This window comes from Microcaecilia unicolor, chromosome 5 (genome assembly GCF_901765095.1).
Source record: "Microcaecilia unicolor chromosome 5, aMicUni1.1, whole genome shotgun sequence".
NCBI classification, from domain to species: Eukaryota; Metazoa; Chordata; class Amphibia; order Gymnophiona; family Siphonopidae; genus Microcaecilia; species Microcaecilia unicolor.
Genome location: NC_044035.1, coordinates 69,748,157 through 69,766,454, shown reverse-complemented (window position 1 = coordinate 69,766,454; position 18,298 = coordinate 69,748,157). Strand labels below are relative to the sequence as shown.

The 18,298-nt window shown below is 41.9% G+C and overlaps 1 protein-coding gene across 2 annotated transcripts in view; it reads right to left on the bottom strand.

The window, feature by feature from the left end:
• PPP2R2D (protein phosphatase 2 regulatory subunit Bdelta) overlaps positions 1-18,298 on the bottom strand; it is a 189,093-nt gene that overhangs the window by 35,034 nt on the left and 135,761 nt on the right. For both annotated transcript variants that reach the window (XM_030202971.1, XM_030202972.1), the window contains one exon: positions 5,153-5,330. In XM_030202971.1, coding sequence (XP_030058831.1) covers positions 5,153-5,330 — 178 coding nt within the window. The remainder of the gene's footprint in view (positions 1-5,152; positions 5,331-18,298) is intronic.

Sequence of the window (18,298 nt, the reverse complement as noted above, 5' to 3'; positions counted from 1 at the left end):
TTATAGTACTAAGACGTGTCTTTTATCCCTCTCATCAGTACTTAAGACTCTCAGCTGACAAAGAAATTGCCTCGGTACTTATGCAATTGAACTGGACAGCTGCTTTTTATTTGGTGAATCACAAATTTTTGTTGTTTCGACTCAAATTGGTATATCAAGCAGGGTATTTGTTTTTCACCTTTAAAAAAACCCCAAGTTATAAAGTATCTGTTAATAATGAGAGCTTCTGTGCTTGGACCCCAGGCTGTCTCGTTGTCCCCTACTTTAATCAATATTTATTTCAGTCCTCTAGGTAAACTGCTAAAAATCAATGTAGTATTATATTTATGCGGACGATGGAAAAATTAATGACCTGATAATTTTCTTTCCTTTAGTCCCAAAGGATCAGTCCAGACAAATGGGTTGTGACCATCTGCCAGCAGGTGGAGATAGAGAACTCTATTGAGTTGTGCTTCATAAGCTCATGCGCTTAACAACCAAGCCAGTTTTCAATAACAAAGCAGTGAGTGACTTCCAGAGAAAAAAAAAACCTCCAGCCTCTAGATAGAAAAAGAATTATGAAATAAAGGGCAAAACTCGTGCCTTAGAAATAACGGATCCAGAATAATACAAACAACTGAAATTACATAGAACCCAGAAAAAACAAAATCATCAAAGAACGGCGGGCTCTGAACTGATCCTTTGGGACTAAAGGAAAGAAAAACAAAGAGATAATCAACTAATTTCTCCTTCCACTACATCCCAAGGATCGGTCCAGACAAATGGTATGTACAAAAGCAATCCTTAAGAGGGGAAGGACTGTGATATCCCTGCAGCGAGAATCGTGGCCCTGAAGGAAGCATCTGCTTGAGCAGGCACATCCAAACGGTAATGCTTAACAAAGGAATGAGAAGATCACCATGTCACTGACCGACAAATCTCTTCCAATGCAATTGCCCTAGACTCTGCCATAGAAGTCACGAAAGACCTGGTAGAATGAGCCTTGACGTGCATGGAAGCAGATCTACCCCTCAGAATGTAAGCCGAAGAAATAGACTCTTTAAGCCATCAAGCCACTGTCACTCTGGAGGCCAGAAAACCCTTCCAGGGTCCCGCAAAGAGGACAAAAAGATGATCAGATCGCCTGAAATCATTGGTAGCGGTAAGACAGCGCATAAGGTCGCGCTTCACATCCAACAGCCTCAGAGAAGCATTTCTGCAGAACAGACCTCCCTGGAAAAAGAAAGAAACACAGTCTGACATGAAAAAGAGATACAATCTTCAGCAAAAAGCACAGAACTGTATGGAAACTCCAGGGTCAGAAAAGCAGAGAAAGGGATCCCTGCAAGAGAGCTTGAAGCTCTGAAACTCTCTGTGCTGACACAATGGCAACCAGAAATACTGCCTTTAACATAAGATCTTTGATAGTTGTCGAAAGGGCTCAAAGGGGGCCGAATGAAGAGCATTAAGAACCACTTGAAGACACCACTGAGGACAAATATTGTGGAGAGGGGAACACAGATCAGCGACTCCTTTGAGGAACTGCACTATACAGGGTGAGCTGCTAATTAGGCATTCTGTATCTTGCCTCTATGACACTCCAACGCTGCCACCTGAACCTTGAGCAAATTGAGAGCCAAGCCTTTTAAAATTCCTCCTGAAGGAAGGATAAAATTTGAGACAAGGAAGGACGAAATGGAGAAACACCATTCTATGCAGACCAGCTCTCAAAGGTTCTCCACACTCTTAGCATAAGAAGTGGACCACTTTAGGGCTTGTAGCAAGGTGGTAATAACATACGTGTAACCCTTCAATCTCAATCATGCCCTTTCAAGAGCCAGGCCATAAGACCAAAGCGGGAGGGATCCTTCTTAAGTACTGGAGCTTTGTGCAATAAGCCCGTTTGAGGAGAAAGTCAACTGAGGAGCGATGTGAAGGTGGCTAATGTCTGCATACCAAGGATGTCTGGGCCAGTCCAGTGCTACAAGAACGACATTTCTGGGATGATGCATAATCCTGTGCAACATCCTTCCCGTGAGAGGCCATCCAAAGGCCAAGGCTGTACCAGTGAATCCTAGGGAGTCTTTCTCCCTGAAGCAGATGTAGAATCTGCGTACTTGTGCATTGAGCCTGGATGCCATGAGGTCCAGAACTGGAAGGCCCCACTGTGTAAAAATGAGGTGAAATGCAGTCTTTCAGCGTTGCCATTTCCCCCGAGTCCACAGATAACACTGCTGAGGAAATCTGCTTGTGACTACATGAGATGCTGAAATCGGCACATTCAATTCCACCTACTGAAAAAAAGAGGACCACGCCTCCTGGGCTAGAGATACATCAACAGACGAGGAACAAAGTGTAAGACATGGCTGTGATATTGTCTGAGAGCATGCACATCGGCCTCCCGGCTCGAAGTTCCAACTGTTGATGGACCAGGAAGCCTCCACTTTCAACCAGCAGCACTGTGCAGAGTGGTGGAGATAATGGGCTTCCCATCTGAAGAGGCTGGCACTGGAGGTGAGAACACACCAACTGGGAGCCTTAAGGGCAAGCCTGAGTGTGAAAAGGGAGAAGACACCAAGTCAGATTCCATCTGACTTGAGGCGTCCACGGCACCAGCTGGTCATAAGTCCCTGAGACCGGATATCTCTGGCTCAACAGGGACAACTGTAGGGGCCGCATATGGAACTTCACCCAAGGCAGAACGTCCAAAGTTGCTGCCACAGAACTAAGAACCTGAGCATAATCCCACACACATAGGCAGGAAAGAGAGAAGCATAAGAATTTGCTGTTTGAGCTTGAGTTGACAATGCTGAGGCAGGAAAACCTTCCCTGCCTGGGTAGTAAAGCACACTCCCAGAAGCTCCAGGGTCTGGGTGGGGGCAAGATGACTGTTGCTGTAATTCACAACTCAACCCAGCGCAGAAAGAAGAGACAAGACCGTTTGTGTACTGCGAAAGTACTGCTGCAAAGACTTCATTAGTTGTCTATTTGAGCTAGAGTCCATTTCAAGGCTTTATGCTTTGTTTTTAAGATCTTGAATGGACTCTGCCCTGAATACATGATGACTTTAAATTTTTGTGTCAGTCTTGTTGGATTACTACTAGGCTCACTCATGTGAATAAATTGCAGATTCCTCCTTTTTTTTTAGGCCTTGCTTGGTTTCAACAACCAAAAAAAATTATTCATACTGGCCGTGGATTCCCATCTGGAATGCTCTGCCTTCTGCCATCAGGACTGAGACAATTATCTATAGTTTTAGAAGTTACTTAAATCTTGGTTCTTTTTAAAATATGTTATTCTTAATTTATTTTAATTGCTGAGATTTTATTTTATGTACTTCTGTTTTTTGGATTTTTGAAAAGTTTATCTTTCAGTCTTTTATGTAATTTTTCTTACTGTAAACTGTGACATAGTATATAAAAATTGATATGTTAATGAGGACAGTGTGAGCCCCACAGGGAAGCGGTCTGTGGTGTAGAACTGAGCTATGTTGTTCTGAAGTGCCTGGGCGGTAGAGGGGAAGGTAATTTAGTGCGACGTGTGGATGAGGAAGGCATCAAGAAACTGGGAAAGACAGTTGGAGATGGCAAGCCGGGTGAGGCCTGCACTGATAGCTAGCACTAACTGGAAGATGCTAGTGGCCAGAAAGGAGAGGGAGGCAGTGACTTTCAGGTGGACTGGCACAGGATTATTCCTGCTTGTCCTGGGCTGGAGGAGGGGTTGTAGCTGGTCACAGAGGTGTTGCTGGCAGCCCTGTCGAAGCAGAACCTAGTCAGGCATTCCTGGTTGATGAGATCCAGAAAGCAAGCGCAGGGCCTGAAGACTCTGTTAGGGATATCTCCTCTGGCACGTCCTCATCCAAACTCTCAGCCAACAAAGCATTCAGGGCATTCATGACTGGCATGCAGGTGTCCCACCACCACAGGTGCAAACCGCTGACCCCAGAAACACCATTGTGCACACCTCCATCTACTGCACTTCGTAAGACCCAGCACCAGCCCCTCAGAAGCACACAGTTGTGACACACACCAGTTGCCCAAAACACACTCTCCCACCACCAACAAACAGCCCTGACACACTCAGCAGCAGCACAAAACACTCACTCTCCTAGAATAGCACGCAGCCCCTCACACAGACAGCACCATCACACAGCACAGTGGGAGCAAGCAGAGGAACAATGAGAGACAGAAGACAAGTAGGTAGGGATGTAGAATGGCAGATATGGGGGTTTGGATGAGGGAAGGGGGCGAGATACAGTGGAAGGGATGGATGTGGCTAGGGGGCTAGCAGGTGTGCGCAAAGACTTGAGAAGGTGAGACACAGAGGAGACAAGTCAGAAAATGTAAAGGTCAAAAGATTCAGACTGGGGCAAACAGAGGTAACAAAACACTCAGCATCTATCTACTATTTCTCACAAACAACTACTTCCACCTCCACTCGCCAACTCAGCAAAATCACAAATGGGTCTAAAGACAGGTCTGGCCTTACCGTAGACGCTTTTAAAGTGGGTCTAATTCCGGTGGCTTTTTTTCCTGCCCCTAAGTCATTTTGCTATCCACTATGGGCAGAAAATGTTCATCACATAACACTGTCCATGATCCCACTGGAAAGTTTTTTTTTTTCCCCCATTACATAACTCTACTTTCTTTGAGAATTTTAGGCATTGCTTAGGAGAGAGAGTGGAGAGGATATGACAGATATTCAGATACTTCAAAGATTAGGAAACGTTTTCTTCTAAGTGACTATATGCTTTAGAAGTTTTCTGCGAGAAAAACATATATCTGCTTGTCATGCCATTTTTTGGACGTTTTTCTGTTTTGAAAACAAGCCCCTACATATACTAGGCAATTTCTTGACATCATGGAACTAAAGGCACTCAGGGGTCTTTTTACTAAGCAGCGGTAATAAATGGCCTGATTCTTCAGTTTCAATGCCAAGACGCTCATGCGAGTGATCTGGCTATCTTTTGGCCGAAACATAACATTGTGTCAGTCGATATATTGATTAAAAAATTTTGGTTCATCTTCACTCTGGGGCTCCTGGTTTCTTACCCACTGCCCTGTATTATTACATGTGTGCATATGAAGTAAAAACATTTCCTACCATTAAAATGGTTTTACAATAATTTCAGACAACTAAGTGGCACAATAAAATTAAGGTACTCAAAGGATACTAAAACTTCTATCTGTGATTTCTAAATTCCATAAATTAATTCTCAGATCATCTGCAGAGAGGTAAGTTTCATGATCACTATTTACTGAAATTGAGTTTATGTGATATGTATGTGCATTTGCAAATATTCTTCTTGGACTTGCTTCTACCATTAGGTCCATGGGTTTCAATATTGGCACCTGCAAGATATAGATAAAAAAAAAAAAAAACACTTTTTCAATAAACAAATGCATATTTTGCCCAGTCAAAAAAAAATCATATAAAATCAGTAACAAAATTTACACAAAACTTTCACATTGCTAGGATAAATGCTGGCCACTATCTTCAAGTGAATAATTTCAAGTTAAGCTTAATTCAGCCATACAAATACAAAACCCCCACACAATACTGCTAGGATCTTGCTGTGCTGTTGCTCTATTTTAGAGTAAATGAAGAGACGAGCTAAATCCAAATAAAGTACAGAGCTTTTTAAAATACATTCCTTGTGTATAATATGGCTGTACAGAAAAGCAAAGCATTTTTTAAAAGATATTTGAGCAACTTTAAGTACTACACAGGTTGACAACTGAAAGCACTTGTGTGATCACAATCTGGGGCTAAGCACACAAAATCTTTTACTAAAGAATTTTTAAATTAATTTTTGTGCCAGTTATGAGATACATTTTAGCTGGATAAGACACTGCTCATGCAAACTTTACCCATTTAAAACTAGAATAGGCATACAGGGGGCAGAAGGCATAATTTGAATTTTCTATACTATTTTTACTGATGAGCAGGTCAAAGTGGTGAACAGGCTTAAAAAAAGGAAACAAGAACTCTGATATGCTATAGGATAGCAAGCAAATACACAAGATCAATTCCTCAGTCATGAAAGGCAGAGCAGACATACTCATCAAGAGTCGCCAGTGACTATTATACAAAGAGATCAAGCATTTCGTTCAAGACAGAAGCATGAACAACAATTCTAAAAAACTAAGGGCTCCTTTTACTAAGTGATCCCCAGCACAGCAAATGCAACGAAGCCCATTCAATTCCTATGGGCTTTGTCACATTTGCCACGGGGGAAATCACTACCACATCTTAGTAAAAGGAGCCCTAATTTATTCATTTATAAATAGGACCGAATATTCTGTAGGTCCACCTAAATGGACAGAGCCAGTAACTACTGGACAAAAATAAATGGATAAACCATCCATTTCTCTTTATGCAATGACAATCTCTCTGAATACTGCACCCCTTCCCCCCAGTTTTTCATGCACTCCAATGAATTACATTACTATTTAGATTTTGTCACGATTTAAGATTGTTTTTTGATTGATTGTATTATACTTACGACTTCTTTGTTAAGCAACAGAATAGAAATGCTAGAATTAAATCAAACAAACAAATTATTTCACAACGTCCTGTTTCCAATAATTTTTCATGCAATGCTCAACTGCACTGCATGCTTTGCTCACTGAAAAAAAGGATTCAAAGTTCATATTCAATTCTGGAAAACAATGTCCTGCATTACACTCTTGGTTGATGCCAAACTTATCTGAGGTGATTCTCTCTGTTCTTGCTTTTGCATAACCGGTGATCAGTCATTCTCTCATTCAAGAAATGTTCTAAAATGTGTCCTATAAATGTGCTTGGGTGCATGTAGGTTTGGAGAGAAACAGGTTCACACATGCTAGGCGTCTGATGAGTCGAGCACCATTACTCTATCGGCGAGTGCTCCATCCCGACAGAAGTCATAGAATAAGTTTATCCATTGACTGTAAGGTAGGTTTAAGTACATGATAGCTAAGTAAGTGTTTGTTACTAAGATTGGAAATTTTGTGCAATTTCATTCCTTTACTGCTTTGTGCTTCACTTATAGTCAATGCTCCTGATGATGCTATTTGCGAAACAAATTTGTGTAGGGCCTTGGTAAGGTTAAACGTACTCTGGGAACTGCAAGAGCAAGAAATAATCTTGAGTGATTTAAAGGGTGCTGAAGAAACATATAAAGACACGTTTCAGAAAATATTTTGAACGAGAGAAGGACGGATCGCCTGGTATACAAAAAACAAGAACTGAGAGAGAATCACCTCAGATAAGTTTGGCATCAACCAAGAGTGTAATGCAGGACATTGTTTTCCAGAATTGACTATGAACTTTGAATGCTTTTTTCAGTGAGCAAGTATCCCCTGCGAGGAGAAAAAGAAGTTATGAAATATGGCACATCAATAGCCTGGTTGTGGCAGAAAGTGAGAAAAAATGCAAATGGCAGCATTGCACTGAGAAAAAAAAAACACAACAGACTGCAGTTTGAAATCTTAAGAAATATCTACAATGGGGGGGGGGGGGGGGGGGGGGGAATTCACCACAGAAGAATGTACTGTAATGGAGACAATAAGTTTATCAATTTAAGTCCCAACAAATGGTACTGACACTACAAAAATAACACAGGTTGTATAATACTTGCTGTTTTGAAGTGCAGAATGAGGTAGCACATGTGGGAAGAATGGAAGGAACTTGGCACCACCAAGTACTGACCTTTATTAGCAGAAAAGCTCCCCAGACTCAACTGGTATGTGGCCTGAAGGCCTTATCAAGAATAATCCTTAGCATAGCCGAGTTAAGGGTCCTCAATCCCAAGAACCGAGGGAAGGGACAGCGGGAGGCAGGGAAAGGGACTTGGACTCACCAAGTATTTCCCTCACAAGCAGCAAATAGTCCTCTTTCACTCATAAATTAAGATTTCTAGCAGAACTAGACTGAAATATATCAGTGTAGAAGCTGAAAACCTGAAGAGCTGCACGATACACTGTCACCATTCCACTGGAGAAAGAATATGGAGGTTCTATGGGAGTACGATACCCTTAAGGAATGGATCACACAGAACTACTTTCTATCTTTGTTTCCATCTGTGTAACACACGAGTCTGGACTCAACTGATGAGATGACAAGGAATTTCAAATAGCCCATTTATAAGGATAAATGGCTTTTGAAAAAATGAACATAATGAGGGCAAAGTATGATGTCTGTTTTGTGCAGGATTGTTCTATTAAGTTAATTTAGAGGTAAATGATTGTTGAGTTTAATGATAAAAGGCGCTAGGGAACTGACAGTTAATTAGGGAATGTGGGAAAGGAAGGAGTACGAGCTGAAAGCTCCGGTCTTGTTTTGAGATTGGGAAAGGCTTCTGAAAGCCTTCAACTGTTGAAGACACTGATGCAGTTTTGCAGCATGCTATTGTTGAAATTAACATGGCACCTTTAAAACCATCCTACGATGAAATCCAAGGTTCTTGAGTCCTTCCCCAGGTAGGATGTTTCAGTATTCCTTGAAAAACTTTTTTACCCAAAGCAGATTATACCACCCCCACCACAAAGTGGAAGTTGGACCACATCAAATTCTGTAGCAGCCTATTTCAGATTCAGTGTCCATGTCATCAGTGAGCATGAGATGGAATTCTGCCACATTCTCAACTGAAGCCCTTTGAGAAGGCTGTACACTGGTTCCGCCATAGCCTCAAAAACTGCAATATGTTGAATGCATTTAGGTATTTGTTTTTATTTCAATGCATCTGGATTCTTATTCTCTGTTCAGAGGAGAAAGTATCACACTTGCCATTTTCTGTATCACTTCTAGCACAATAAATCCTCCAGTAATGAAGTACTCCTACTGGTCAACTCTTTCCATTACAATTATTTGGGAGATTGCTCCAAAAAGTGTTCAGAGTATTGTGAACATGAAATAAGACGGTTCATGGACGTCACTAGGAGAAAAAAATGGAAGGTTCAGGGGCATCTGGAACTGCTCTTCTTCAGGTGATTTTCAAAGAAATATGCCTTTCCGATGCAAAGCATGAGGCCGAGAGAACAAGGATTTTGATAATCACATATAATATATAAGCTGATTTGGCTGTACCACAGAAAAGTGGTATATCAAACCCTGAACTTTAAGAAGGGCCCTTTGCTCACAAAATCACCTCATAAATGTAGAGACCGCTCTAAAGTACTTTCAGCAGTAGTCTCACTTATTTTCTCACAGGAGTTGGTATGTAATTAAAGATATTTTTACAAAGTGCCTGAACTATTCTACACTTGTTTAAAAATGGTCCTAAAACTTTTCTACACTTGTTTAAAAATGGTCCTGTGGAACATCAAAAAAGTCACGCTGAGCCACACCAAGGTCCATCAAAGCCCACAAGCCCATTTCAGACAATGGTTAGTTTTGGGCACAGGTACCAAGCAGATCCCAAAAGACAGATCTATTTCTAATAGCTCATTTCCAAAGACACAATTGGGAATGCCCTAGCTTAACTGGCTAATAATTTATAGACTTTCTTCCAGGAACCTGCCCCAATTTATTCTGATTCATCTTGACCACATATCCTCCAGCAAGAGTCCACATCTTGTGTGCTATAGAAAAAACAATTCTATAACTTGTTTCCAATCTGACTGCTAATTTCAAGGAATATCTTCCTTTTAGTGTTGTCTGAAAGGTTAAACAACTGTCTAATTATTCCACCCACTCATGATTTTATAATTTTTCATATTCCCTTTCTGTTGTCTCTTTTCCCAGTTGACGTGCACTAACCAATTCAGTCTTTTTTCACAAAAAAAGTGTTCCAATCCCTTTATTCTTTTTGCTGCCATTCTCTGAACCTTTCCCCATTCCTCTATATTTTATTTGAGATGGGGTGACTAGAACTACATACAAAATTCAAAGTGTTGGCACACCATGAACTTATATAGAGGCATAATGAATTTTGCTCTTCATTCAATTTTTGAATAATCGCAAAGCAGATAATGAAGAGTTGGGGACAAAAAGGCAAGACTTTTAGGATTTTTTTTAAGCCAGCTGATGTCTTTTGCCTTCCCTTACCCTTGCTTTTTGTTTCCTGACAGTCTCTTATCACAGAAGTATGAATCTATTCTTAGCTGCTTGCAGATGTAACACATTGCTAACTGGATATCCATTTAGACCGAGATATTTTTCTTGGCTAATCGATACCTAAAGGTCCTTAGTGCATTCCAGACAGCCTGCTGCTCAAGAAAATTTAACAGAGCTTCTCTAGAACAGAGCAGAGAAGCTACTTCTCTTCCAAGGTAAGCATTATCACAAAAGGCTGGACTTTTTCCTCCAAAAAGTAGTACCTCCTTCTCAAGTGGTACCCATCTGCTTACTTTCTCTTAGGGCCTCTTATCAAGCGCGCAGCAATGCCAACAGAGACCTTTCAAAGTGAGTGAACTTTGTCGGCATTGCCACACTGAGAGCCGCTAGTGGGGCTTGATAAAAGAGGTCCTTAATTGGCTAAATGTTAGACTTTGAAAGTCCTATCCACCCTAATCTATGACTGTCCTGTATGACACAAATTTCCAAATATTTAACTCTACTGATGTAGGTGGTCTGCCAAAATATGTTTCAAAAGCTAATGTGTTGATACTTCTATATTTTGTGTTTTCTTGTGTATTTTTTTCAATGTATTCTGACACTTAGTATAATAGATTTTTTTTTTTGGGTTAGTCCTGCATTATTTTCTTCCTTTAATTTGCTAGTACTTTTAGTGCAACAGAGTTGGCTACTGTATTTTCTCCCAGTGAAGCTTGAAAAGTCATATTTGACCAAAGATATTCAAATAGGGAATTTCACTAGTCATAATTCAATTAAAATTTCAGATTTCCATCCAGATTTTTCATTCATGGTTGATCAATCAATTGATAAAAGGATTGTCTTGTTAAAAAAGGCTACTTTCTAAAATAGCATCTTTCTGTCATCTGTATCTGTCTTTCAGAGATGAGTTTCTCACATTGTTGTTCCTAATAGCATTTGAATATGGGTGCCGACTCGTATGATTCAATAATGCAGAGCTGAATGATATTTAAATGTTCTCTCGCTAACAGATCACACAACTCAAATATACTAATCACAGAGCCTGTGTCCTTTAATTGAGCAATTTGTTGGCATTGATGGGTTCTTTATTCATTTTCTCCTAGCAGTTAGGCAAAAAATACAGACTTGCTCAACCATAGCTGTTATTTGTTACTCTTTGAGTCCCCTGTAGGTCAAATACTTCAGATAACAGGAATCAAGGGGCTCAAAAGGAGCTTTCATCAGCTGGGTGACGACAACGCTGAGGTCCCATGACACAGTTGGAGGTTTGATAGGGACGTTTGTCAATAGCAAACCTCTCATGAAATGAACAACTAGAGGCTGTACAAAGATGGGCTTACCTCCTACACAGAGATAAGCACTAATTGGACTGAGTTCGTTTTCAAACCAGACTCTGGAGAGGTGCAGGAGGTATGCAAGCAGTTTTTGTGTAAGACAAGTGAGGGGATCTAAGGTCTTACTCTTACACCAGACGACAAACCTCCTCCACTTAAACGAGTAACACCTCTTAGTGGAGTCTTTCCTGGAAGCTAGCAAGATGCAAAACACCCTCTGGAAAATCTAAAGAGTAGAATTCTATACTCGCAATATACAAACAGTGAGGGCCAGGAACTGGGAGGCTGGGATGCAGAAGAGATCCCGTATTCTGAATGAGGGTTGGAAAACATTCCAATTTGAACGGCTCTTTGGAGGACAACACCAGAAGAAGAGGAAACCAGATTTGCCTCGGCCAGTAAGAGGCGATTAGAATCATAGTTCCCTGGTCCAGCTTGAGTTTCAGCAAAGTCTTCTCTATGACAGGTACTGGAGGATACGTATACAGAAGACCTTCTTCCCAAAAGAGGAGAAAGGCATCGGACGCTAGTCTGCGGTGTGACCTGAGCCTGGAACAGAACTGAGGAACCTTCTTCTTGAAATGAGTAGCAAAAAGATCAACCGAGAAGGTGCCTCACTCTCAGAAGATCTTGTGGGTTATGCCCATGTTGAGAGACCACTCGTGTGATTGCAAAACACTGCTCAGTTTGTCTGCCAGGCAATTCTCCTTTTCCGCTATGTATGCAGCACAGAGAACCATTCCATGAAGGAGGGCCCATTGTCACATGCCCACCATCTCCTGACACAAGGGTTAGGATCCCGTATCCCCCAGCTTGTTCAAATAAAACACTGCAACCTGGTTGTCCATCTGAATGAGAATAATTTAGTTCTGTAGCTGATCTCAAAAGAGATATAGCGTAATTAGAAAAGGTTCAACGAAGACAGACCAAAATGATAAAGGGGATGGAACTTTGGGGAGCGTGCCAGGTGCCCTTGACCTGGATTGGCCACTGTCGGTGACAGGATGCTGGGCTAGATGGACCTTTGGTCTTTCCCAGTATGGCACTACTTATGTACTTATGTACTTATAACTTCTCTCGTATGAGGAAAGGCTAAAGAGATTAGAGCTCTTCAGTTTGAAAAAGAGATAGATGAGAGGAGATATGGTTGAGGTCTACAAAATCCTGAAAGGTATAGTAGAAGTAGAAGTAAATCAATTTTTTACTTGTTCCAAAAGTACAAAGATTAGGGAACACTCAAGAAATTACACAAAAATACTTTTAAAACTAATAGGAGGAAATATTTTTTTCACTCAACAAATAGTTACACTCTGGAACTCTTTGCTAGAGAATGTGTAACAGCAATTAGCTTATCTGAGTTTAAAAAAGGTTTGGACAAGTTTCTGGAGGAAAAGTCCATAGTTTGCTACTGAGAACGACACGGGGAGGCAGCTGCTTGCACAGGGATTGGTAGCATGGACTTGCGACCTGGCTTGGCCACTGTATGGAAACGGGATACTGGGCTAGATGGATCATTGGTCTGACCCAATACGGCTACTCTTATGTTCTCTGAAAGCCTTTAGAGCATTCCAAATGGCACTGAGCTCCAGGTAGTTGATATGGTAAGCTGTTTCCTGAGCAGACCAAGTATCCTAGATGTGAAGCCTATCCACATGAGATCCCCACCCTTAGTTGGATGCATCTGTTAACACATTCTGAGGAGGTGGAATACGGAAGGGCATGAGTCAACTCTGAAGGAACAGTGGAGTGTCCCAAGGATCTGAACTGGGACTGATGCTATTTAATTTATTAATGATCTGGAAAGCGGAATAACAAGTGAGGCGATTAAATTTGCAGACAACACAAAACTATTCAGAGTTGTTAGGATGCATGCGGAGTGTGAAAAATTGCAGGAAGACCTTAGACAGTTGGAAGATTGGGCATACAAATGGAAGATGAAATTTAATGTGGACAAGTATAAAGTGATATACATTGAGAAGAATAATCCGAAATCAGTTACTTGATGCTATGATTCACCTTAGGAGTCAGTACCAAAGAAAAAAGATCTAGGTGTCATCGTAGACAGTACTCTGAAATCTTCTGCCCAGTGTATGGCGGCAGCCCCCCAAAAAGCCCCAAAACAAACAGAATGCTATTAGGAAAGGGATAGAAGATAAGAAAACGAATATTATAATGCCTCTTATCGCTCCATGGTGTGACCACACCTTGAGTACTGTATGCAATTCTGGTTGCTGTATCATAAAAAAAGATATAGCAGAATTAGAAAAGGTTCAAAGAAGGGTGATCAAAATTATTACAGGGATGGATCGCCTTTCATATGAGGAAAGGCTTAAGAGGTTAGGACTCTTCAGCTTGGAAAACAGACAGCTGAGGAAGAGATATGACAGAGGTCTACAAAATAGTGGTATAGAACAGGTAAAAGTAAATCAAGTTTTTTTACTCTTTCAAAAAGTACAAAAACTAGGGGACACAAGTTACATGGTACTACTTTGAACAGGAGGAAATATTTTTTCATTCAACAAATAGTTAAACTCTTGAACTCACTGCCAGAGGATATGTATGTTATCAGCAGTTAGTGTATCTGGGTTTAAAAAAAGAAAAAAAAAAGGTTTGGACAAATTCCTGGAGGAAAACTCCAGTCTGCTATTAAGATAGATTTGGGGAAAGCTACTGCTTGTGCCTTGGATCAGCAGCATGAATATTGCTACTATTTAGGATTACACCACGTACTTGTGACCTGAATTGGCCACTGCTGGAAGCAGGATACTTGGGTTCATTGACCATTGGTCTGACCCAGTATGGCTATTCTTATGTTCTTTTATAATTTGGATTACATCCGCTAGATTCCCAGCTGCCTGAGAGCATTGGAAAGCTAGGGTGCACTGGGCCTCTCTCAAATGGAGACGTGCCACAGGAGTGACATGAACTGTTGTGGCCAAGTGGTCCATTAATCTCAACATTTACTGAGCTATGACCTGCTTGCTGCTTCAGATTTGCAAGGTGAGTGTTAAGGCCTCTGCTCTGGCTGGGTCAGACCAATGGTCTATCCAGACCAGTATCCCAGCTTCCAGCAGTGGCTAATTCAGGTCACATGCCATTTTCTTGGCAAAACCAGTGAAAGATACCTTTAGATGGAGATTTACATCTCTCTTGAGGCAGGGAGGGATCAGACCAGATCCCATAAGACTCCTGCTCCTAGAAGTAAATGAGGGTCTTCTGAGTCCCATCAGTGGTCCCAGACTCCTCACTGTACTCAAGACTTGACCGAGTGAGTCTGTGCCTGCCTTGGCTCAGTGGAACCACGTCCATATTCTGAAGGGTGCTGAAGTACAGCCTTACCCTCAGACTCCAGGGAAGCTACGTCCCCCAACACTGACAGCGGTACTGCACTGGTCGGGGTCAATGTCGATACAGACATCCTTTGAGGTGCTGGCACCGAAGATCTCTCCACAAGCATGGTAGGAGCCTCAGGAAGAATCTGGGGCTGATCCTCAGTTGGCAAAAGTGCCCTCGATGACCAAGTGAACTGCAACAGCAGTATCTGCACCAGCTCCTCCCCGAGCATGGCTTGGTACCACTCATCGAAGGAATGCATCAGCAAAGGTGGGGGAGCCAGAACATAGGCAGCCTGAGAGTTGTTGCTGAATTGTAAGTGGGAACCTGTTTGATCAGAAACTTGTGCACCAGCACCTCTACCAAAGAGGGGGAGTGTTCTCTTGGTGCCAGTGCTTCCCGGCACTGTGCATTGAAGAGGACTGATGCTTATGATTCTTGGGCTTCTCTTGATGCTCAGCATTGCAGTCCTTCAGTGCCGATAATGACATCAAACCCGTTTGAGCTCTCTGTGTCGGGTCTGATGCTGACCAATCCTAGGGCCTACTTTCAGCACCCGATGTCGAGAGAGATGGAGACCTTCTCAATGCCGGTACACTACCAGTGGTAGCCAGCAGCCATCGAGGTTGATGCTTCTGGTGCTGATGTTGATGCATCAGCCTTTGAGGTGCCAAAAAGTCTCTCCTCTTGGACCTGCCGTACCTTCTGTGTCCTCAACTGCATTTGCAAAGAAAATTAGGGACATGGTCAGGCTCAAGGAACCCAATGCATCAAGAACGCATGTCCGTCACGGAAATCACCAGATTATATTGGGCACACCTTTTGAAGCCACTACATCTTAGACTTAAAAAAAAGAATCATGGCCAAATTAAACACCTCAATTGTGAACTATAATAAGGGGCAGTGTTCAAATTCAGGTCAGTGCTCCGGCTCAAGTGGGCTTAATGACTTGCAAAAAAGAAAGGACATTTGAAAAGCCGAAAACAAAATAAAACTAAAAGGATGCAAAGTTTTAAAAAAAGGCCAAGGATAAAAGAATGGGAAAAGCTCCGTCAGATGATGTCTCCCAGGTGTGAGAATAAAACAAAACTGGTCTGCTTGTCCTTGGAGACACACTTTCTAACGTTAAGAGTTACTCTTTAATTGAAATATGGCTATATGTGCAACTTTCTCCCTTATATGCACGTCATGCTTTGAAAAATTTGGGAACAGCAAAGATTAGGCCACTATTTGCTTAACAACACAAACCTACAGAGGTGAATGAAACTCTATGTTCTACTAAGTCATGGGTATTTAGTAGCATAAATTTTTAAGTCAGATAAAAGCCCTAAAGTTTCTGCAGTTTTTGAAATATATGTAGGTATATAACTATTGAAGAAAATAAGACAATATATAATTTGCACTAATAAAAGCAGTCTAGTGGTTAGAGAAATGGGCTGAGAACCAGGGAAGCCACGGTTCAAGTCTGGCTTCTATCCCTGACAGTCTTGTGACCTTGAGCAAGTCACTATCTCCCATAATCTCAAGTACCCAAATAGAAAGCTCTCTGGGGTAGAGGCGAGCAGGTCCAAACTGAATTGGAAAAATTATTGGGGGGGGGGGGGGGGGGGTGGGAAGGCTTAATTCACTCTCGAACAGCTAGAACATTCTTTAATAGATGGTTACAGGGATGTGGACTAGTAAAGAATAAGTTTATGCAGGTGTGGGAGAGGGACCTTAGACAGTAGTGTACACTGAAGAAATGGGAGAAGATCTATACTCAACCTTTTGAGAGAATTCTACAGCACATGTGTGCGCTTTCCTGACTGCTCCTGTTGCATGGGACCTCACCACTCAAGTCTCTAACAGAATTCAACACCAAGAGGAGGAGAGAGAAGATATGTATCCTGCTGTCCACAGAGAATACCTGCTAACTTAAATAATTTTTCTCGGAGGACAAGCACAACACAGACATCTTTAAATGGTGGACTCAACTACAGGATGCCTTCCTACAAAAAGGGGAACGATGAAACCGAGCCTCACAAAAGTGGAGACAGGGAAGAAGTGGGAAACTACAGACTGGTAAGTCTCACGTCGGTGGTAGGAAAAATAATGGAGTCGCTGATGAAAGAAAGGATAGTTAACTTTCTAGAAGCCAATGGGTTATAGGACCCGAGGTAACATGGCTTTACCAAAGACAAATCCTGCCAAACGAATCTTATTGACTTCTTTGACTGGGTGACCAAAGAACTGGATGAGGGACATGCGCTAGATGTAATCTACTTGGACTTCAGCAAAGCCTTTGATACGGTCCCCCATAGAAGACTCATCAATAAGCTGAAAGGGTTGAACTTAGGACCGAAAGTGGTGAACTGGATAAGAAACTGGTTGACCGACAGGTGGCAGAGGGTGGTGGTAAATGGAATCCGCTCGGAGGAAAGGAAGGTGAGCAGTGGAATTCCTAAGGGGTCGGTGCTGGGGTCTATTCTGTTTAATATATTTGTGGGAGATATTGCTGAAGGGTTGGAAGGAAAGGTGTGCCTTTTTGCGGATGACACAAAAATAGCCAGTAGAATAGATATCCCGGAGGAAGTAGAAACGATCAGAAGGGATCTCCAAATGTTAGAAGAATGGTCGAGGGTCTGGCAGTTAAAATTTAATTATTACGTCCCGGGGATCAGTAATCATTCGGTTTCTCTTGTAATTAACTATCTGTAATACCTAGAAACCTGGACATTATCTTAATGTCCTATGTATTCCCACAGTGGGAATACATAGGACATTAAGATAATATCCAGGTTTCTAGGTATTACAGATAGTTAAAATTTAATGCCAAGAAGTGTAGAGTGATGCACTTGGGGTGCAGAAACCCAAAAGAGAGATACTGGATAGGAGGGGAGAAATGAGTAAGCTCGACTCAGGAGAGAAACCTTGGGGTGTTGGTGTCTGAGGATCTAAAGGTGAAGAAACAATGTGACAAGGCGATGGCCATGGCCAGAAGGATGCTAGACTGCGTAGAGATGGGTATAACCAGCAGAAGGAGATGCTGATGCCCCTTCTACAAGTCGTTGGTGAGGCCCCACTTGGAGTATTGTGTTCAGTTTGGGAGGCCGTATCTTGCTAAAGATGTAAAAAGACTGGTGCAAAGAAAAGCTACAAAAATGGAATGGGATTTGCGTTGCAAACCATACGAGGAGAGACTTGCTCACCTGAACATGTATACCTTGGAGGAAAGGAGAAACAGGGTTGACACAATACAGATGTTCAAATATTTGAAAGGTATTAATCAGCAAATGAACCTTTTCCGGAGATGGGAAGGCAGTAGAACTAGAGGACATGGATTGAGGTTGAAGGGGGGCAGACTCAGGACTAATGTCAGGAGTGTAAATTTTAAGGGGCTTTGACGTTAGCGTCGGAACTTAGTACAAGAACAGTACTGGGCAGACTTCTACGGTCTGTGCCCTGAGAAAGGCAAGAAAAAATCAAACTCGGGTATACGTATAAAGTAACACATACCATGCAAAATGAGTTTATCTTGTTGGGCAGACTGGATGGACAGTGCAGGTCTTTAACTGCTGTCATTTACTATGTTACTATATGTTATAAGGCCTAAGAATGTAATGTGTAACATTTAT